Source organism: Tenrec ecaudatus, chromosome 16 (assembly GCF_050624435.1).
Source record: "Tenrec ecaudatus isolate mTenEca1 chromosome 16, mTenEca1.hap1, whole genome shotgun sequence".
Classification (NCBI taxonomy): Eukaryota; Metazoa; Chordata; class Mammalia; order Afrosoricida; family Tenrecidae; genus Tenrec; species Tenrec ecaudatus.
Genome location: NC_134545.1, coordinates 102,744,670 through 102,767,131, shown reverse-complemented (window position 1 = coordinate 102,767,131; position 22,462 = coordinate 102,744,670). Strand labels below are relative to the sequence as shown.

Here is a 22,462-nt window from a genome sequence, read left to right as displayed (position 1 = left end):
CTATCTGTCCAGTCTGTAAGAGACCTTAAAGACGCAGCTCTGGAGGCCAAGGGTTGCTCTGAGCAAAACAATACTGTGGGCTAAGGGGAGCCCAGCTATGTCCACCTTCTCTCTCTCCCCCCTTTGCCTAGGCCCCTTGCTGGTGGCATGGTCTGCAAACACACCGCCCAGTCTGGGGAACCCAGGAGGCTGCCGGCTCGGTGCCCTTCCCTTCCTGAAATCTCTGGCCTCACCCCGCCACTGGTCGAGGCAGTGGCTTTCCCTGGAGCCACATCAGAAGGCAGAGTCCCATGCAGGTTCCTGGGTCACACTCCCCCAAAAGCCCACTAGGCGGGGGACGGAGCCCGGGAATCTACATTTTAACAGGAGGTGCTGACACAGGTGGGCAGGTCCCACTGTGAACAGCTCAGGTCTGAGGTCGAATTGGACACTCAGTGGGGCTGGGGAGTCACCCAACTCACCTGTCCTAGAGGGGAGTGGAGGGCTGTCCTCGTGAGGGCAGTAAAGGAAGGCCTGGAGTCCCTGGGACAGGACAGCCATGCTCTAAGGGCCCAGGGATCATCCAGAGGCCCCATGGACTGGCAAGTCCACTTGGGGGCTACTCCTACCTGGAACATGTAGCTCTGCCCACCAGAGCCAGCTTCTGCCCATTGCTCCAGGAAGCAGGAGTGAGTTTGGTCCTGGGGAACTAAGCCCCACCCATGCTACCTCGACCAGCTCACCTGGGGCTCCAGGAAGCCCTCAGGGGGCTTGGGAACACCCAAGGAGCTTGCTAGGGTCCTGGGGCAACCACACCCAACCCTGCAGGCTGTCGGATGAGCTGGTGGGATGGGTACAAAGATGGGGGCTCAGGGGTACCCAGTGTTTCTTGCTTCCTGATTCTTCCCTGGCCAGAAGGGGCCCGCCCCCTTCCCCCTTAGGTGTCTGTGGCTGAGCTGCCTCCTTACCAGGCCTCTCGGTAAAACAGATGCCCCCAGCGCTAACCTCTTGGAAGTATTCTGGCTTGAAGTAAGACCCCGGCCCCCAGGGTGTGGGCGGCCATTCTCCAGAGCCCATGCCCTGTGGGCCCAGCCTGGGGTCTGGCTAGCTCTGGGGGTGTCTTTGGGCATTGGAGGCAAGAGATGGCAAACAGCGGAAGGGCGGGGTCCATGTGAGCCCAAGGCTCTGGAGAGGGTGTAGGTGTGCACAGTGGTCCCCCCTTCAAGGGGACTGTGACTTCGTTTCTACACCTACTAACAGCTTCCCCAATGCCTTTGCTGCGTTTCTGCGTCTCTTCTAGTCAATCTCCTTCCCCCTAAAACAAAACACGTGGCTGCACGGGAAACACCCCCACCCGGCCCCTGCTTCAAAGTCGGATTCTCATTTAAATACAAATATACAAAATGTAAACCAAGACGACAGAAATTTACAAAACTTTTCTTTAAAAATCATCGAGACAAAATTCAGTTCTGGTGACGGCTATGGAAACGCGTGCGTTGTCCTGCGGCCCGGGGCTTCCAGGAGTCATCCCGTCCACACGGCGCCAGGGCCCACCTCTGACCACAGACCTGAGTGGGAACTTCGTCGCGAAACCTCGCGGCTCGGCTGCGAAGGCGAGGCCACCGCCTTCCCCCGTGCCTGGAGGGGGCTCCCAGCAGCCGTCCTGGCCAGGGCTTGAGCGCCGTGGGCCACCAGTCCTGAGACACCAGATCCGCGTCTGGGGGAAGGGTCCGGCTGGTTCCACTGTGGACGTCAGAGCCAGAACAGGAGCTAGCTGCTTCCGGTGGAGTTTGAGCTGACGTGGTTAGAATGTATGTGGCGGTTCAAACTGGCCTTGGAGTTGGGCGCACTCCTGGAGTTGCTCTGGTGCTGGGGGGAGAGAGGGCCAGTCAGTGCGTGGCGGAGTCCACCCAGAGCCCACCTACCTGAGGGGCAGGTGAAGCGCCAGGCCTAGTCTACCCAGCTCCTCCTGGGCAGTCTCCCTGCATGCTTTCACCCAGAGGTGGCCCCTGGCCTGGGGCAGAGGGCACTGTCTGCTCATACCGGGTGGTGGGAGAGCCTCTGGGTAAGTAGGTGTGTCCTGAGCCTGCAGGAGGAGCCCTGGTGGTGTAGGGGTTATGAGTTGGGCTGCTAACTACAAGGTCAGCAGTTTGAAACCGCCAGCCTATCTGAAAGAGAAGGCTTTCTGCTCCTATAAAGAGTTATTTTCCTGGACACCCATAGGGGCAGGCCTGTCCGGTCACTGTGAGCCAGGATGGCATCAATGGCCATGAGTGTGGCTTCTCCGGCTAAGCCTGAAGGGGCCCAGCACATGATTGTCCAGGTTCCCTTCCCTCTCTCCTTTCTTAGCCACGTTCCTGAACCTCTTGGCTTCTATGCCTGGATGCTCAGGGCTGGGGCCAATGGTTAAGCACTCCATTACTAAAGGAAAGGTTGACAGTTCAAATCCATCCAGAGGTGCTTTGGAAGCAAGGCCTGCAATCTATTCCTGAAGGATCACAGCCACTGAAACCCTGTGGGGGGCAGGGCTGAGGGCCTGGCTCCCCTGGCAGTTGGCTGGGAGGGAGAGACAAGGGCAGGGCTAGTAGGAGGAGGGGGGTGGATCTGGATGGAGCACCAGACTCAGTGTTTGAAGGGCTAAGTCAAGAGAGGCTGCTGGGGGCCACCTTGTGCGTGGTTGTTGGGGGCAGTAGGCTTTCACCCTCCTGCTTGAGGTGCCCCGGCCGCATGGACCAGGCCAGGCCCAGTGACAAATGTCTTTTCTCAAAAAGCCAGTCTTCTCTCAATGCCAGTTGGAGGCCTCCTGTCAAATTAAGGGGGCCCTGCCCCAGAGGCTGTAATGGTCTATGGGGTATCACCCCCATCACACTGCCTTTCTACAGGCTGTAGGGAGCAGCTGTCCCCAAGGAACACTGGGCAATACTAGGGCACTTCTGTGCCTCCCCAACACTGAGGGGGGGTGTGTGAGTGCTACTGCATCATGTGGGGAAGGCTGTGGTCCTGCCACGTGTACTACAGGGTACAAAGTAGTCCCTGCCCCATGACTGAGAGCTGACTGGCCCACAGTACTCAGGGTTCTGAGAAGCCCTCTCATCCCATTCATAGCCGGTGGGCAGGGAAGCCGGCACGTCCATTCAGACTGGTTCTGACCATGGACACCCTGCCCCCTACTGTGGTTTTTAGGGCTTTGTCTACACTGTGCTGCCCTTTGCCCCCAGCCCGCAGAACTGTATGTGTGTGTATGGGTGCATATGTGTGTATGCATGGGTTTGTGGGTGTGCATGCACGTGTGTATGTATGCATGGGTGTGTGTGCATATGTATATATAGGTGTGCGCACATGTGCACACACATGGCTCTCACCTGCCGTTTGAAGATTCTCTGTAGCAGTCCTTTCTTCGGAGGCTCTGGAGGACGACTTCTGTTCAGGTCTGGCGACAGGGTCCCGTTCGGTCCAAACACATTCAGTTCTTTGAAGCATTCGGTTTCTATCATCTGTAGGAGTAGGGCCCATATCTAGAGTCCTCAGAGCCAGCACCCCACTTGAGGTCCTCTGGGTCTGCCCTTCCATTTTACAGGGTGGGGCCAGGCTTCTCTCTTCCCCTCTGCCCCCACGAGCGAACACAGCACCCTCCTGGGCAGGGTGCACATTCCTGTCACCTAATCACAACTCCCCCATCATACTCCCATCCACAGCCACCTGATCACACCACCTAGTCCATACTCTCCCCATCCACAGCCACCTGATCACACCTACCTGATCCACATGCCACCAGATTCACACCCTGTCTGGTCCACATTCCACCTGGTCACATCTTACCTTAACCAGAGTCTACCTAATGCATACCCCATTCGGTCCTCCTTCCTTGTCTGTAGGCTGGCAGGCTATGTCAGCCCCTAGCACCCAGCTCTCACCCATCAGAACCTCACACATCCCTCCAGCAAAGTTCTCTCGGAATCACCTGTACAGGTCATGTCTCCTGACTCCCTCTCAGCCTGCTGCCGCTGGGACCCCCCACCACTGCTGCCTCATGGCCTATCCCCACAACCACGTGCCTTCACCATTGCCACACCCCCAGTGGGCCCCACACACCTCGTTTTGCCAGGGGATGGGCACGGAGCCTGTGGAGAACTTGGAGTAGAAGTCGTCGTCCGTGTGGTCCAGGTTGACGCCCTTCACGGTGGAGAACTGCTCGATGTCTAACACGTCCTTACAGTAAACGGCCCGGGGCTGTGGCCGGCCCAGGGAAGAGGGCTCCGTCACAGGCCTGATGAGCCTCTGGAGAACCTGAGCTCCCCGTGGCAGATGGCACCAGGCACGTCCACCCGAGGTGTCTAGACTCCCTGCCCCTCACCTCACAGATCACCCCACGGCCAAGTGGGGAGATAGAACACGCCCCCCCCCCCAGTCCTCGGTGCCGTCAGCCCTGAGGAGAAGATGTAATGACCCCATAGTTAAGCCCACCTAGTGTCTCCGCAGAGAGACCCAAGGAAGCCCTATGGGGCTGTTCCGCTTATTCATGGTCAGTGTGAGCCAGGACCGCCAGCACCTGCAGCAGCCACCGCCCCTCTATCCAGAAGGTGGCTGAGAACCAAGCACACTCAGGTGCTTGGGGCGCACATCTCAGAAGGTACTCGGACCCTCTCCCTGCCAGAGTGTGAAGGACGGTGGGGGCCGGTGGCTTAGCACCCAGGTTGGGCAACCACAGGTCTGGCCTGGGACCCCAGCTCTGCCCCTCTTGGCCTCAGCTTCTCCACCGGCAGGGTGGGGGTGAGAAAAGTCCCTGCTCTACTTTGGGGAGTAGCGAGAAGGGTCTTGACGGCTTATGAACAGCTACCTCAGGTGCCACTGTGGGTTTCTCTCCACGCAGGGGGAATACGGTGGGGAGGGGGCAGCAGAGAGCGGGAACTCTGAGTCCAATAATCGGACGGACCCCGGGAGAGAGGACAGGAAGACTGGGCGGCACAGTGGGGGGTGGAGGCTGGGGACCGTCTCGGAGGAAATGGGCTGGGGGTCTTGAGAGCTCACTGACCAACCACTTAAGGTACAGCTCTTGGTCTGCATGTGGTCCAGAGGCATCCCCATCAGCCACCCCGAGGCCAGCAGCTCTGAAAAGGATGGTGTTCTACAGTCCTGGGTAGAGGGCAGTGAAATGTGGAACAAGACTCAAACTCCTGAAAGAGACTGGTAGAACCCCAAGACTCTGGCCCTTAGTCACCCTTCAGGTCTGAAAGGGAACTTACTGCTGCGTGTTGGAGGAGGCACCCACTGAAGGACAAGGGGGTCAGGAAAGGAGGATGGAAGCAGGGACTCAGGGAAGCAGTGGAATAAGAGACGGTCCAATGTGGGACTGCGAGGTGAGTGGAAACCAAACTGACTGCTGATGGTAAACCGCTGAGTTGCTCTGTAAATCGTCATCTGGCCTCTGGGCAAGAGCTGCTGCCATTATGGTGGTGAGTGACCTTGAACCTCCCCATCCACCGGCATGCATGGGCAGGGCCTGCTCTCCACCATGGCTCACTGAGATGACCTCACTGGGTCTTGCCTCCAGGGTCTGGGGTTGGGGAGGGCCAGCACAACAGGGCTGGGGGGGCTCGAGGCATCCACAGAGAGGACTCCAGGGCAGAGGTGACCTCTGGCCCCCTCTATCCTTGTGCCCCAGCCCTTGGCCCAGCACCTAGCACAGAACTAAGGTGAAGGCCAGCATGTGAGAATCAGGGTCCTGTGGCTCAGAAGACTCCGGAGCTTTCTAGGGCTCCCCGGTCCTGCTTTCTGGGGTCCAGGCACCTGTGGGCAGCAGCTCCAACTATGCCTGGCTGAGCAGGGAACAGTGGGGTCCTGCAGTGAGAAAGTAGGGGCTGGAAAGCAGTCTGTTGCAACTGGACACCAGGCCCCTCTGTACTGGCACAGCCTGCACTCAGGGGAGCCACAAAGAAAGTGCCTTTAAGAAATATGTAACTGACGTTTATCCCTGCTTCTTGGCTGCTCTGGGTTCTGTCAGAATGCGTACATTTGGGTCTAGAAAGAGTGCCTGAGAATGAGAAATACGCATCATTCACTTGGGACGGAGGAAGGTGGTGGGAGCAGCTTTGTGGGGAAGGGCTGGCCTGGCTCCCCAGGGACACATGGAGGAGGCAGGGGGGTGGCCGTGAGAACAGACCCTCCAGCTCACAGGGCCTGGCATCCACTGCCGACAACTTCCAGCCCCAGTGCCCCAGTGGGCTACAGGGGGGTGGGGGGAAGAAGTCTCTAGCCGTGGTTGGCATCTGCTGTGTGCCCCCACACTGGGTCCACTCTTCTCATCCTCTCCACACCCTGGGGGGCATCTCAGGTGTGCCTTCTATGAGGGGCTTTCAGTGCTGGGTGGGGCTGATTCCAGTCAGGCCAGTCTTATCAGCATGGTTCCCCCAACCCCACCCCTGCCCCTGACTGTCTCCTCACACGGACCTGCTCTGATCCTGGTTCCCTCTCTCCATCTCCTCAGACTGTAAATTCTACCAAGTTCACTACCTTGGGTTTGTTCACCACAGGGGTCCCCCAGAGCCCGCACAGGCTCGGGGCATGCTGGGAGGTCGACAGCGACTTCCCCTTGTAGTGACTCATGGGATCCCATTGCCACCCAAGCAGCAGGCAGCCTGGATGCTCCCTCTTCCCCCTGACTGAGGGCATGAGCCAGTGACCGCACCCAAACCACCTCACGTGGCCAATCTAGGTGATTCACAGATGTCACTTCCGGCCATCTCCATAATCCTCAGCTTTAAAAAAACCACACACAAAGCAACCCACTCCTCAACCCTCACTACCATCGGGTCACTGGGACTGGCGCCAATGCTACAGGACTGGCAGGAGCTGCTCCGGGGAGATTCCCAGACGGTCACTCTTTATCCAGTAGGAAGCCCCATCTCTGCCGTGGTTTCGAAATGCTGACCTTGCAGTTGGCGGCCCAACATGTAACCAACTACGTTCTCAGGGCTCCACCTAACTCCTCCCCCAAACCTCACTGCCATTAAGTCCCTGCTGACTCATGGACCCCGTGGGTTTCCAAGACTCACTGTTGCTGGGAGTGGAAAGCCCAGGCTCCCCCACAGAGCTACTGGTGGTTTCAAACTGTCAACCATGGGAATTGCAGCTCAACTCGTAACCATAACCACTACGCCACCAGGTAGGAGTCACTTCTTCTGAGGGGAGACAAGCTGGCTTCAGAACATTGCTGCTGCTGTGGCCTCTTAGCTTGCCACCCCACCCCCCAGCCAGGTGGGGTTCTCGTGGGAACTCTGAAGGAGCAGAGGCCCCGGTTGGCCTTCCTGGAGAATGACATCTGGAATGTGCACTGAGCAGCTGGGAAGACCCCCTCTCACAAGGATGCTCGAAGCAAAGGCTGCCCAGCTTGGCAGGGCTGGTTCCTGGGGGTCACAGAGACGATGGCTAGCAGCCACTGGGACATCATTAGACCCCACAAGGTGAGCACCGGGGGCGGAGCTAGCCCTGTAGCCCTGGGCCTGGCCCAGAACATGCTCACCCATGGGTGCTCAGCGCACTGCTTAGACGGACAGGCAGCGGAAGCGAGGTCCCTGGTCCTCGGTGCTCTGCAGAGCACATGATCTCACCTCTTGTGTACCTCCACCTTTGCGTGGTGGGGAGCGTGGCTACCACAGCCTCTTAAGTGAGGAACTGAGGTTCAAGGAGGTTCCCTGGGTCTGGATGAGCACCAGGGTCTCTGGTGACCAGCGAGGGGTTCCCCATCTGCACTACTTGTAGACATGGTGAGGGGGTCAGGAGCTGGGTCCCAGGTTCCAGGGAGGGAGAAGGAGCTGCCGGACCCTTTGCATAAGGGGGTGGATGAAGGGGAAGCGTGGGAGAAGCCCACTGGGGAGGGGGCAGGGGCACTTGGGATGCACAGAACCGGCGTCAGAGTTAACACGGGCTGACGGCAGCAGCTACTCACATCGGGCACAAAGGGAGGGTCCAGCATCCCAGCTTCTAAGCGCTTGAAGTTCATGTTCCTGAAGAAGGCATGCCGCTTGACTTCCACGGCCCCTTCCTCCTGACAGCCCAGCCTCTGCTTTGCGTCTTTGGTGAGCAGCTGCGGTGGACAGAGAGGCTGTGAGGCCCGGGGGTGCAGGCGTTCAGTCACCTCGCTTTCCCTGAACCCTCCCAGATGCCCCTGCCCCTGTTGAGACCTCACACCCCAGGGCTGCCCCGGGGACCCTGTGTGCATCTGCTTACAGGGTAGTGAGATGCCTGTTTCTCCCTGGACTGGACACCGGGCCTGGTACCGACTGGGGAAGGAAGGAGTCCCAGCAGCACAAAGGGTAAGCGGCCCTATGCAGCCAGGCCTGGCTGTCTGCCCCTGGAAAGATGACAGGCAAGGAAGCCCCGGGGCAGCTCCTCACCCACACGGGTCACGTGAGTCAGAATGGGCTTGGCAGCCCTGAGAGCAGACCACCTGTCGGTACAAACCACTGTGCCGGCAGCGAGGGGCCAGCCCCACGAGCGGCCAGCGGTCACACTCGGGACCCAGAGGAACCCACGTCACCCGCCACAGCTGCCCAGAGAAGGGCACTGGAGGTGAGTCTTATAAGGCAAGGTCCCCGTGGGGGGAGGGGGGTGGCAAGCCCAGGCTGACCATGGCGGGTCTCCGGGGCATGTTTTTGGGAAACCACCTGAATGATGGTGTTGGGCTGGGGGAGTCCCCTCATTAGCATGCGGGCGAGTGAGAGGAAGTGGCTGGTACTCAAGAGAGATCCGACCAAGGAGGCTGGAGGGAGCAACGACTGGCTGTAGTGCGTGGCCACCTGCATCCAGGGCCTGAGCCCAGGTGTCTCTCTCCCTGATGCCATGCAGGGCCTCATTTCACTGTGGGACACTGCCTGGCTGGCCTGGGTGGGGTGGGGTTGGGGTAACCAGTGTGGGCAGAGTGAGCTGAGGCTGGAGGAAGGCCGACAAAAGCCAAGCAGGAGCCATGGGTTAGTCAGTCCCGGAAGGCTCCCCTGGGGCGGGGACACCTGGGGGTGGGGTGGTCTGGAGGAGGCCTCTGAGCTCTCAGGCAGAAGAGGGTGAGCAGTGCTCCTGGGTATGCTAAGGCTCTGGGGAGACATGGCCGATGTGACGTGATGCGGCACAGAGGTGGGCATGCTGGGCAAAGCAAAGGGGCCTTTGCTGCCCCTGGTCGGGGGGGATCTTTTGTGGTCACCCCAGTGAGCAGGTACAGGGGGTCTCACTTCCCCATGTGGGCAGCAGAAGGCGCTGGAGCAGGCAGGGTGGAGCTTATGCCCTTTGGGAGGCTTAGGGTTGAAGGGGAGGAGGAGCCTGTATCTACCAACCTGCTGGCCAGATGGGATGGGGGTGGGAGTGGGGCTGGCTTCCAGAGACATGATATTCTGAGCAGATCCTGAGAGGCCTGGGCCCCTGGAGAAGTGAGGGGATAGCTCTGCAGGGAACCTCCATGTCCTTTCCTCCTAAGGACCCCTCCCTGCCACCTAAGAAGGAGTCAAAGGTCCTGGGGCAAGTACCAGCCCAAACCCAATCCAGCCACTGCCATGGGGTCATTTCTGATGCCCAGTGAACCATGGGATGGCGCAGACCTGCCCCATGGGGTTTCTAAAACTGTCATCTTTATAAAAGCACGCTGCCCTCTCTTTCTCTGGAGCAGTGGCTGGTGGCCTTGAACTACTGACCTTTGATTAGTAACCAAGTACTTAACCACAATTACAAGGGCCTGTCTTTGAAAGGGTTAAGCTAGGAGTCTGGCCTCCTTTAGTCCCCTGGCCCCCTAGTTGGGACCCTGCAGCCCACAGGTGTTACACCAGGCAGTGACAGGGAGAGGTGGACTGGTGGGTAGTGCCAGGTGGCCATCTGTTCCTGCCAGGCAGGATGCTAGGAACTCCCGCTTCTGCTCAGTCCAGGAGCAAATGGGGGATACAGGTTTTTAAGTCAAATCCCCCCCATCTTTACATGTTGGCAATTGGCCCCTGATCTTTAAAACCCTGCGTGGGATGAACAAACACCCACAGATGCTGCCGGCTTGCAAATGTAGTATCAGGGACAGTTAAGTGACACCCACACTGGAAGTGGGAAGGAGAGCTGGGGAGAGCTAGGAGGGAGGAAGGGTGCCCTGAGGCAGGCAGAGAAGGGGTACAGGAAGTCCAGTGGGTAGACTCAGCTGGGACTTGAGGAAGCTGGGACTGGGGGTCTGGACCTGGGGCAGTGATGAGTGGGGAGGGGGTCTGAGGTGACAGGACAGGAGGGGTAAGTCTGGGGCCTGGGCACTGGCTTGCTTGCTGTCTTGTTTGCGGAGTGGCTGGTGCCCCAACTCATCCAGAAGCTGGGAGGCACCCCCCTTATATAAGACATCTGTCCTGTCCTGAGCTGGACAGGAGGCCATGTTCAGGGCATAGAAGAGGCCAAAGACCAGCACTCCCAGACCCTGGGGTCCTTTGTCAGGCAGAACGAGACTGGATCCCTCCGGGGGGTGGGCACACACAGTTTTCACTGGAGAGCAGGTACGGGGAGGTGAGTTTGAGCCTGGGTAGTTAGTTACCCCTGGGCTCTGGAGTGCCCTGAACAGGGGCTTGGCCTTTGCCTTCCCTGAGTGATCACCAGGGGGCAGCAGAGGGACAGCAGTGCCCTGTCCCAGCTGCGGGTGGTGGGGAGTGGGGTAGATCTGTGCCCCAAAGCAGGACCCAAGGGAGGGGGGGGAGCTGCGGGTACCCTCTCTGCCTCTGACCTCTCAGCATGCCCCTTCTTGCACGGCGGTCTCCTGAGACCTGCTTCTCTGCATCCCTAACCTGACCTGCAGCCATCTGGTGATACTCTGACCACGCCCCCCTCTTTCTCTTGTCCTGTGTAACCATACAGACCACTCCCCACAGACAAGCCAAGTGCTGCGCAGCCCGGGCTTACCTTGCCCATTAGCTGACCTCCTGTCCCCTGCTCCCGGCTGGGGTTCTGGGGGAGGGGCTGCATGCTGTCTGGGGGTCCTGGCTTGGGTGCACTTCTGCAGCCCTCCCTTGGGGCCTCTCAGAGGCCAAGCCATCTGTGCTTCCTTTTCTGTGAGGAGGGGTCAGAGGGCAAATGTGGCCCAGACCCTGCTTCCACAGCTGGGCGGTGGTGGAGGGAGGGGCTTCTTAGGAGAGGTGGGGGGTGGGGGGCGCTAAGGTAGATGGTCCCTGGGCTGGAGCGATGCAGCCTTGTGGGGGTTCTAGATCCTGGCACTCCCCCTGGGGGCTGTAGATACTCCCAACCAGCCTGGCCGATGGTGAAGTACAGAGAGGCCCCTCCCCAGGCCCAGCCCGCCCGCTGTCCCCGAAGGCTGCTCCTAGTACAGTGGCCTGAGGGAGAGGAAGTCTGAGGCTAGAAGGGCCTTCCTGTCTGCGTGGGGCTGCCACCAACTGAGAGGGGTCCCAGGTGGCCTGGGTGGAGATGGGGAGCCTGAGAGCCAGGCAGAAATGGGGGTGGTCTCCCTCCCACTCCCCTGCTTCCAAACTACAGCCCTGCTTCCTGAAGATAGAGTCCTGAGGCCTGCTCCTGCCTGCCCTCTCCCTCCAAAGTGATGGCTGTGGTCCAGGGGCCACCTCACTCTCTGCTCCAACAACCCCCGCAGCTCCTGTGACTGCTTTGATCTCTAGCTGCCCAAGCCCATGGGCCCTGCTTATGGCCCGGTCATAGCTCATTCCCCTGGCCACTGACACTCAGCACCAGGCATCACGTTCCTCTAAACCCACTGCCACTGGTGCCGACTCACGGGGACCCTAAAGGACAGGGTAGAACAGCCCCTGTGGGTTTCTGAGACTGTCACTCTTTATGAGAGTAGAAAGCCTCACTTTTCTCCCGCAGAGTGGCTATTGGTATTGAACCACTGACCATGCAGTTAGCAGCCCAACACATAACCACAACACCATCAGGGCTCCCTGGGCAACGTTCCAAGACAGTGATGATTCAGACAGGGAGGCCCAGCCAAGGGTGGGGTCGACCCCTGGGCATCTGAAGGACCAGCTTAGAACACCTCTTTCTCCCTCCCTGACTCCCCCAACCAGTTTGCTAGACCAGAGTGGCTTCCGCTGTCCACCTCAGACCCTCAGTGCCCAAGCCCCCTGCCTCCCCGTCCTGCCCCAAGAGCCCCCTGTCCGAGGCACCACAGAGGCTCCTCTGGGCATGCTGGGCGCCCCCCAGCCCCAGGCCGGCACAGCTCACGGGACTCACCATCTTGCAGATGGACTCTGCCTCCGCGGAGAACTTGGGCGAGTAGGCCTCCTCGGTCTCCAGGACCCGGCGGTCTACCTCCTCGCGCTTGACCTTCTCCTTGCGGCCGCGGAAGGGCGACTGGCCCTCGATCATCTCATAGATGAGGCAGCCCAGGCCCCAGTAGTCGGGGCTCAGGCCATACCTCTGGTTATTCAGGACCTCTGGGGCTACGGCAGAGCAGGAGGAGGGGCGAGAGGTGAGGGGCAGAGCGGGCTGGACCTGCTCCTTACCCTGGGACATGCTTCTCCCTGTGGGCTCCTGCCAACCAACTGCCTTAACCACCATTGCCTCCCAGGAGCCTGGCTGTTTGGCTGTCCTCTGTGGGTGCTGTGTGTGGCTACGGGGCCTATTCCCAGGGTGGGAGCTGCTTTATGCACACTGTGCTGGGGGCAGGAATGGCCCAGGTGTGCGGTGGGTGTCCATGCAGAGTTGTTGTGGTAACTGGAGGTGTGTCCCCGCAATAAAACTAGAGCTTCACGTGAACATGGACTATGCACCCCTATGACAGACTGCCTCATCACAAAGGTAGCAGAGAGCTAGGTTCCCATTCTCAGGCCGGCCGCAGACGCCTGGAGGTGGAGCAGCCCTGCACGCTGGCTACACATAGTCGAGGCTGGGCAGAGAGACCCTCACACACCGCATGGATGCGAACTCCAGCAGACACACGCACCACACAGCCAGACGCCTGTAGGGCGACCTCTGTGTTTTGCAAACGGGGGATTTGCCGTTTCGGCAGTGCACTCATTTCCTGCCTCTGTGTCACATTTGGTCACTCCCATGGTATTTGACATTTTTTCCTTGATGTGTGCTCTCTCTCTCTGCCCCCCCATCACTGCCATCAAGTTGATGCCAACACACAGGGTTCCTATAGGACAGGACAGAACTGCCCCTGTGAGTTTCTGAGACTGTATCTCTTCCTTAGCGTGGCTGGTGGTTTCGAACTGCTGACTTTGGGTTTGCAGCCCGTATGTGCTAATCGCTGATAATTTGGTGGAGGCAAACCTCTGACAAGCATCAAAACTCGGGCCACACAACACAGTCATCTCCAGTGAGTGACCCTGAATAGGATTTCCAGGACTGCGAATCTTTCTTCCATGGAGCGGCTGATAGGTTTGAAGTGCCAGCCTGGCAGTTGGCAACCCTGCGCCTAATTCACAGCACCACCACGACTTATTTCATACACACCCGTTCATGGCCAGAGAGGGGGGTGCCATCTCCTAGTGGCCCTGGAGGTTTCCAAAGGTGTAGTCTGTATGAGAGTAGAAAGCCTTGTCTTCCTCCTGCTAAGCAGCTGGTGAGTGAAATGCTGACCTTGTGGCTAAGAGCCAATAAGTAACCCACTATACTACCAGGGCTCCTCATTCTACCCTATGGGGCTGAATAGGCCGTCCCTGTGGGTTTCTGAGACTGCCTCTCCTTTATGGGAGTAGAAAACCTCATCATTCTCTCGAGGAGCAGCTGGTGGCTTCAAGCTGCCAACCTTGCAGTTAGCAGCCCAATGCTTAAACCACTGTGCCACTAGGAAACCAAATAATTGGTGTGAATCACTATACTGCTGTAGTCTGAATCAAACTTGCAATACCTTGAGTAAGTTCTCCCTGCACCTTCAGTCTCTGCATCTCTCACACATTTGTCCACCTACCTGCATACCTTTTTATCTCACACAGGCATAAACATACTCAGATATGCAATGTGCCAAATTCCATGAAATTCCATGAACGGAATGCTAGCCCCAGGTTGGGTGCAGAACTCCGGCGACACCTAAGCTTGGACCTGAAGCCCAGACTGGACAGGGCATACTAGGTGTGCAGGAGGAAGCCCCCTGCCTTCAACTAGAAGGGACCTGGGGGGACTGGAACTGTCCCAAGGCCATGGTCTCAGGCAGGGCGGGAGCCTGAGACCTCTGGAAGCCACGTCCCTCTTCTGAGCCTATTCCCTGGCCTACAAGGGGACTGCCCACCAGCCCACCGCCTCCAGGTAGTCTCCCCGAGCCCCACCACATCTAGACTTGTCCTCTGGGCACAGAGGGGGCCTGCCTTTGGAGTGCAGGTGAGCTGGGAGCACAGAGAGCTCCATCTAGTCCACCCACACCTGGAGGCCCCTTTGCTCCATGGCACCCTCCCCCAGCAGACCCGAAGGAGACCCCCGATTAATTCTAATGGTATCACACAAAAGGGGCTCTCTGTGAGTGGGCTCCTCCTGGCACTCACCCATGTAGCCGACAGTGCCCACCCGACCTCGAATCAGGTCTCCCTCAGGGATCTTCACAGCCAGGCCCAGGTCGGAGATCCGAATGTGGCCTGAAGAAAGAGCAGGTGGATGGGTCCCTGACTACCCTCTTAGGGCACAGACCTGCTGTGTGACCCTGGGCCAGGCACTTGGCCTCTCTGAAACCTGGGAGTCTTCACCTGGGGCCTAGAGCTGGTGATGTCTCAGGGTGATGTCAGGGCCTTGGGCGTGGGGGCAGGTGTTGGGGGGTGTGGGCAAGTCATTCCTTTCAGGAGTATAACCAAGGCCCAGGGAGCTGCCTGGGTGCTGACTAACCTGCCTCATAAAATGCCATCCCCGTGCTTCCTTCTGAGAAGGCTGAGGTCACAGAGGCCCTGGCCTGCACGGCCAGCTTCCTGGGAGGGATGGGAGGCTCCTGGCCATTTGCCGACCCTCATCGGGGAGGGAAAGTGACAAAGGCTTTGGGAAGCTGCCCAGGCCTGACCTTGCTGGTCTTGGGGGAGAGGGGGAAGGGGGTCAGGGGTGAACCCGCAGCTCAGAGTCTGAGGGGCTGCTGTGTTGAGTGGGGTCAGGCTACCTCGGACTCCTTTTCTCTCTGTGGGTGCCAGGGTCCTGCCAACCTGGACCCCAGCGAGGCCGGGCCCAGCAGGCTGTCCTGGGCTGAAGTGCTAAAGAGTTTCTGCCCAAGGGGGGCGGGTCCCTAACAAGAGGTGGAAAGGGGAGGCTGGGCTGGGGGATGGTGGGACTTCAGTGGGGGCAGTTCTGCATTAGCAGGGAACATGGGTCTATGTGGATTTACCTGCCCCTCCACATGGGACACCACACACAAGGCGCTCAGGTGGCCAATGAGCCACCTCCCTCCCCTCCACTCCCTTCCCCTCCAGTCAGGTTGCCTGGTATGTGGGACATGGGTACTGTAAGGATCTCTCTGGAGGCTGGCTCCACTGAGCCTCAGGCTTGGCCACTGTAAAATGGCACAAGGGTAGCAGCCCTGCCCGCTCAGGTGAAAGGGAGGCTGGAGAGCTGGTGGGGGGGGCTGTCCTCCGCGTCAGCCCCTACTCTCTGAGACACCAGCAATGAGCACATGTGGCACTATAGGAGCTGGCCCCAACTGAAAACAACAACTTCCCCTCAAAGTACGTGGCAGGGGCCCCACGCCACCCTCGCCCTCCGCAGCAGGCTGGGCGGGACCCAATGTCGCCTGCCCTCTCTCAGCTGAGCCACGCTGCCTGCCTCTCCACCTGACAGTGGACACGCTCTCCAGGTTCCCGGTCTTTCCCTGCAGACCAGGACTGAGGGAGGGTATGGGGTCTTCTCCCCCTGCTTGCCCACCCCCTCCCCACTCCCATGGCAGTGCTAGCCAAGGCAGCTTGTTGCCCGAGTCTCTGGGGACCCGAAGCCCTGCGGGTTGGGGTGCTGGCCTCAGCTAGAGAGCAGGACGAGGGCGAGCGCTGACTTACCGTAATCATCCAACAGAATGTTCTCGGGTTTCAGGTCCCTGAAAGGAGAGGAAACAAGCCCCTGAGAGTGGGCCCTGGTGTCTGGGGCCACCAGCTTGGGCACGCTGGGCCTGAGCAGCCAGGGACCTTCCCACCTCCTGCCTTGGGCTGCCTAGCATCTGAACAGCCTCTCCTCTAAGTCCTTTGATCAACTGGCTGCCCAAAGCTGTTTCCCGAACCTGCAGTGTAACCAGGGAGGGGGAGGCCAGTCCTGGCACCCGTCCAAGGCCCTGGGGGGCACAAGTGAGGTGCGACTGGCCACTAACCTACAGGCTGAAGGTTTGGGCTCACCTGGCAGTGCCCTGCGAGCCAGGTCTGGCAGCGGTCTGCTCCACACAGACCAGACAGGAAAGCCCGGCGGAGCAGCTGGATGGGGCCGCACGGCCAGCCGCCATGCCCGGGACTCGAATGGATGGCCACGGGCTTGGTGTGGGCACCAGTCCCAACACAGACAACCGACACCCCCCACCCCACCCCTGCCCCAGCCAGAGGGCTGGGAAGACCCTGTCGCTTCAGGATGCTCTGGGGTGGGCATGCACGTGAGCAAACCCACTGCCATTGAGTCCCTTCTGATCCCTCGAGGTGCTAGAAGACAAGGCAGGGCCACTCCACCGGCTTTTCCACCCAGACCACCTCATCTTCCCCTTGCCGGGTCTCGAACCACGCACCTTCAGGTGGCCCAAACCTTAACCCAGCACACCACCAGGTCTCCCTTTTATGGGCATGAAGGATGAGAAACGATCGTGAATACAGCACCAGATGTAAAACGGTGGGCAGAGGAATGAGGGGCAAGGACTCAAACAGGGAGAGGCAGGCCATTCCCAGGAGGAAGACCTAGGAGACTGGCAGACCCCTGACATCCCAATGTCAGCTGTGACCTGAGAGGAAGCACAACTGTCCTAGTGGCCGCTCTACCCCATCCCTGATGTCATCCCCTTTCCCGGAGTGGGCAGCAGTGGGAGGTGGCCGCGAGCTGGGCTTTGCTGGTCAAGGTCCCCTGTGGGAGGAAGAGCAGGGGCTGGGGGTGTGAGCTGCGGCGGAAGGCACTGGGCCAGTGTGCGCACAGGCAGGCAGCGTCTCAACCAAGTGGCTTTGTTTATTTAACTGATGGCAGCTGTCCTCAAGGGGCGTGGTCCACAGGCCCAGACCCAGTGAGGCAGCCTCAGTTGGTGTTTATGTGTAGTTTTTTTATTATAAAATACTTGTGGTGTTGTTGTTGTTATTGAAACTGCCTGCCTTGATGCGCCAACAATTCCAAACAAGGGCAAGAGCCCACATCTCCACGAGACACCCGGCCACTTGGCCGGAAGGGCAACTCACTGGTGGGTAATGGACAGAGCCCAAACCCCTAGGGAGGCCACAGCCAAAGGCCCCTGCCAGGAGGAGGCACATGGCCCCATCCGCCCCAGAAGGAGAGGACAGGGAGGGACTTGGAGAAACTTCTAAAAGCCATCCAGCAGAGGGTGCCTGCTCTTCACCCCTTGAATGAAAACAAAGCACAAATTGGGGAGAAAGGATGTGTGGGGGGAGGGGTGAGCAGGGTTGGGAAAGTCACCAAGGCCATCCCTTCCTGTTTTCAAACCCTTCTTGACCTCCTTCGACCCCTTCCCCCAAGAGCTTCACACTGGGGTCCCGGGAATATCCCAGCAGGCTCCCAGGGGCTGGTGGCTTTAAGGGCTTGAAGCTCTAGATTCTGAACTTCTTAACACTCCCTCCCAGGCCCTGGGTTGGGGGTGTGTGGTGTGGTGTGGTATGGTGTGGTGTGTGTGTGTGTGTGTGTGTGTGTGTGTGTGTGTGTTTGTGTGTTTGTGTGTGTCTCCCTCCCACCTGCCCTTTCACAAACGCTCTTCTCTCAATTTAGAGAAGAAAAAGCAACCGAGTATTAATGATAGTGCCCTGGTCCAGACCAATCCTTATGACCCCAAAGGAGCCATTACAAATAAGACCCACCGAAAGGCCAATAGTTTGAAACCACCAGCCACTCCTTGGGAGACAGACGGGGCTTTCTACTGCTGGAAAGAGTTCCAGTCTTGGAAATTCACAGGGGCAGTTCTACCCTGCCCTATAGGGTCGCCATGAATTGTCAGCGACTCAGTGGCAGTGAGAGTTGAGGCATGTAACATAAGAAACTGACTTAGCATTTCGAGCCTTAGCATCCAAGGGGGGTTAAGAATACCTCATTCCCATCGATCTACCTCTCGCCAGCACCTTTGTCAGGTGGTGTCTGTGGTGGCCTGTGTGTTGCTGTGATCAAGTCACCCCTGGTGGAGGGTTTCAGAAGAGTCTCCAGACTCAGACGAAGAAGAAAGGCCTGGTTCTCTGATTCCAAGAAACTAGCCATTGAAAGTCCTAGGGGGCGCAGTTCTTCTCTGATCAATAGGAACTGGTTTGGGGGCACTGTCAAAAGCAGGGCGTGACAATTCGATTTTTAAAGTCTCATATTTACCACTGTTTAAATGTAGTAACGGAAAAAACCTTATCCAAATTCTCTGGAGGCGGATGGTAAGAAAAGTTCATGGACTGTGGACACTGGGTCCCGCACGGTCCAGGCCCAGTGGGCCTGAGGGAAGTGGAGAGACTCGGACGGGGTCAGAGCAGGTGGAGGGCAGTGTGGGGTCACTCTATTTGGATGCCTGCTCCTGGTGGCATATCAAGGTCTTCCCAGACTGCTTCCAGCACACAGCACCAGCTCCATGAGCTTCCCTGGTGCTGGGTCAGAAGGCTGGAGGAACAGACTATGTGGGGGACATGTGATTCTTGTCGCCCCCAAACTCTGGAGGCCCCCGAAGGGAACCTGGCAGCCCAGACGCTGTGGTGGGTGTTGTCCGTCCAAAATATGGATCTTCACACACAAGGCCCTTGATCCCTGGGCTGAAGACTACCGCCCACCGGGTTCGCCTAGGTGGACGAGGGGGCTCACCTGTAAACGGTGTTCTCCCGGTGAAGGTCCTCCAGCCCGCACAGGATCTCCGCCGCGTAGAACAAGGCCCGCTCCTCCTCGAAGCCAGGGTTGCCCATGTTGTAGATGTGGAACTTGAGGTCGCCCCCATTCATGATGGTCAGGACCAAGCACAGCGCATCCTTAGTCTCGTAGGCGTAGGCCAGGTTGACCTGAGAACACACGAGCAGCCCCTGGGTAAAGCCAAGTGGGGGGGTGACCACCACCCCACTTTCTCTCTTCTTCCTCGAGCCCCTCAGGACTGCGTGTGGGGTGGGTGTGGTGGGGGCTGAAGCAGCATCACGCTACTCTCCCCAAATGGCCTCATGGTCATCCTGCCTGCGGGCCCTCTGGGCTGACGAAGGAGGAGTTATACTTGAGCCCTTCCTAGTCAGGGGCTGCAGGGAGGCAGAAGGGGTGCAGGCAGCAATTCCAGCAGGACCCTGGCTGCATTTCCCCCCCTTGTGAGCATGTGCATGCTCCATCAGCTGGCACGACTGTACCCTGCCTTGGTGGTCTGTCAAGAGCAGTAGGACCCTCGGGGCTGAGGGGAAGGCGGTGGGAGAAGGGCCTTTGTTGGGTTCCGATTCTGAGATGCGGGGGCTGGCCTGGACTAATGTAACATATGTAAACAAAATGGTGGCTTAAGCCATCTGTCACTCTTTGAAGAGAGAGAGGTGGCAGTCTGCTCCCCTGAACACTGACTGTCTTGGAAACCTGAAGGGGCAGTTCTTCTCTGCCCTCAGAGGTCGCTATGAGTCGGAATTATGCCGATGGATGTCATGTTTGGGAACAGAATTCCTTCGTCCATCAAGCCCATTTTGCTTGAATATAGTGGGTTCTAAATCGAATCACTTCTGAGCTCTAGAAAGATCAGATTAGGCAGTGAGGCCAACATACACTGGAGCAGACAGATGCCACCTGAGGACCATCTACAAGTCAAGGAATCAGCGACCATCTGGGACCACTGACAAGGAGAGAATTGACAGGTGCCACCTGAGGACTATCTCCAAGTCAAGGAATCAGCAACCATCTGGGACCACTGACGAGGAGAGAATTGACAAGACAGGGACTCTGCCTGCAGAAATGCGAGAAGATAAGCGTCTGTTCTTTAAAGCTACCCACGTATATTGGCTGGGAGCAGCAGCAGAAGGGGAGGCAGGGGCAGGGAGGACATGGAATGTGTGGCTAACTGCTTCCAGGAATAGTTGCCTCCCTTGCCACGAGCCTGGAAGAACTGGATGGTGCCCGGCTACCATGATGAATTCTATAAGGAGAATCTTTATCAAAGGGGGGGCAATGTAGAACAGAATTTAAAAATCTTCATGGAATCCAGACTTCCTGGAGTTATGTAGGCTGGTTGAACCCCAGAAACTGTTGCTCTGAGGTAATCTTTCAACCTCACACCAGAAAGAAATCACCTTAAACCCACAGTTTGGTTTAGCTAGGAGAGAATGCCTGCCTCCAGCATCGTGCTTCTTTAAGATCTATTATCTTTGGGATGCAACTGACAACAGCCACTTGGAAGATGAGCTGGGCACCTCCGGGGGTGGGTGGGGGTGGACACCAGTGGGGGGGGCAGCGTAGAGAAGGAGGGTCAAACGGGTGACAGAACTGGAAAGGCGCCATGGCAGGTCGCTGAACCAGACATGCCGAAACCGTTGACCTGAGATGTGTTCTGCTGGGTCTGTTCTCGACAATAACAGCAGCATGGAAATCAAACCATAGCTTTGAGGTGAAGGAAGAGGGCTGATGGACAGAGCTCTGGGGCGGCGGCGGTGGGAGCAGCAGCACAGGGACCCTGGAGAACCCCCGCACCGGCTCAGGAGGGCCGCTCCTACAGTGGAGCCGCACCCGGACTCACCACAAACTGGCTGTTGACCTTCTCCAGGATCTGCTTCTCATTGAGCGCCAGGGACTCCCCTTTCCTCTTCTTGATCCGCTTCTTCTCCAGGCGCTTGCAGGCGTACATTTTACCTGTGGCCCGTACCTGGCAGGCGCAGACCTGAGGAGGAGGAAGGACACAGGCTGGTTTCAATTGAGACTTAAGAGCCGAGGGGTAGAGCACAGCCTGCCAATCAGGCTGCAGCTTGATTGCCTCATTGGGAGGTGCTACAGAGATAAAAGCTCTTTCTTTTACACAGATGAGCGTCTATGGATTTGTTTCCCTAGTCTATCCAGACTGGCACAGATGCCAAGGTGGCAGGGCCGGGGTACAGGGCCTGCTGGGATGCTGGTCTCCAGGGTTGGGAGCTGACGGTGGGCACCAGCTTCCAGTGGTCTCAGGTCTACTGCTTCCCTGGGCCCTGCCTCCCCAAGTTGCCTTTGGCACACTCCACCCCCACCCTCAGAAGGATCCTAGCTCTGGAAGGTGAGAGGCCTCCAAGGGCACGTAGGTTGCAGATGAAGGTTTGTGGAACGTCCACACTGAGGGGCAGATGACTGGTGAGGGCCCCAAGGGCCTCGTCCCTGCAAGATACCTCTCTGCCCCAGGTTCTCAGCCATGTAGAGCGAGTACAACCTGGGGACTTTCCTGCTGGTGGGAGAGGCTGGCTATGGGTGAAGGGTGGAGGGAGTCTGTCATTCAGGGGAACAGGAGCCACAGCACACGGGGGACGGGCCTCAGTTGTACCCCTTCCCAGCTGTGGGGCCTGACTGAGCCAGGGCACCATTCTGAGCCTCTGCATTTGGAGCAACAAGGGAATATCGGAGGGTGAGCTGGAATCAGACCCCACGTGGCTGCACCTATTAACACCGCCCTCAGGCCCTCCCCCCTCATACACGTCTCCTCCAGACTTGAAGGACGCTGGCTCCAGAGAGCACCTCCACCCCACACCCCTGCCCCAGACCACAGCCCTTCCCACGTTAGACTCCGCTGAGTCTGAGCTAACCTCCCTAAAGGCCTGGCCCCTGCCCGCACTCACCATCTCAGCCCTTGAAACACCTACACCACCTGGGACCATCCATCGGCTCAGGACGCCTTGTCAGAAGAGTGCAGCGACTAGACTACCAGAACTTTCCCTGGAAGCGATAAACGTTCACTCACCTCCCCGAAGCCCCCCTTTCCGAGCACTCGGTACTGCCTGAAAGTGGTTTTGGTCACTGGTTGCCTGCAGGGAGGGGGTAGAGCAAGAATCCAACATTTAGTTCATGGCCTGAAGACCCAGAGTCCACAGGAGCCCAGACACACACCCCAGTCAACCTCGGCAGCAGGAAGCACAGTTCTATAGTCTCCCAACGATCCCGAGGACCCTCAGAAATCAGGATGGAGCTTCAAGGACTTACTCTGGGGCTGGGTGTCAAATCCTCTGGACAAGTCCCTGCCAGTTGGCTTGTTGTCCCCCACCCCCACATTACATGAGCCAACTCCTTAAAATAACCTCTTAGCATATATATGTACATGTGTATACACACACACACACACACACACACACACACACACACACACACACGCTCACACATCTGTTGGTGTTGCTTCTCTGAAGAGACCTGGCAGGCGCAGGCTCTGGTGGGATCAGTAGTTCTGCAGGAATAGAACTTAGGGTGATTTCTTGGAATTAGCTTGGGACCATGT

At 58.2% G+C, this 22,462-nt stretch overlaps 1 protein-coding gene across 1 annotated transcript in view; it reads right to left on the bottom strand.

Moving 5' to 3' along the window:
• Positions 1-1,400: 1,400 nt before the first annotated feature.
• Positions 1,401-22,462, bottom strand: part of GRK5 (G protein-coupled receptor kinase 5) — a 223,387-nt gene continuing 202,325 nt past the window's right edge. Inside the window, exons 7-16 of the mRNA XM_075533349.1 lie at positions 21,935-21,998; positions 20,753-20,893; positions 18,871-19,061; positions 15,912-15,949; positions 14,433-14,522; positions 12,181-12,389; positions 7,925-8,062; positions 4,072-4,209; positions 3,342-3,473; positions 1,401-1,848 (exon numbers count right to left, since the gene is read on the bottom strand). Coding sequence (XP_075389464.1) covers positions 1,750-1,848; positions 3,342-3,473; positions 4,072-4,209; positions 7,925-8,062; positions 12,181-12,389; positions 14,433-14,522; positions 15,912-15,949; positions 18,871-19,061; positions 20,753-20,893; positions 21,935-21,998 — 1,240 coding nt within the window. The 3' untranslated portion in view covers positions 1,401-1,749. The remainder of the gene's footprint in view (positions 1,849-3,341; positions 3,474-4,071; positions 4,210-7,924; positions 8,063-12,180; positions 12,390-14,432; positions 14,523-15,911; positions 15,950-18,870; positions 19,062-20,752; positions 20,894-21,934; positions 21,999-22,462) is intronic.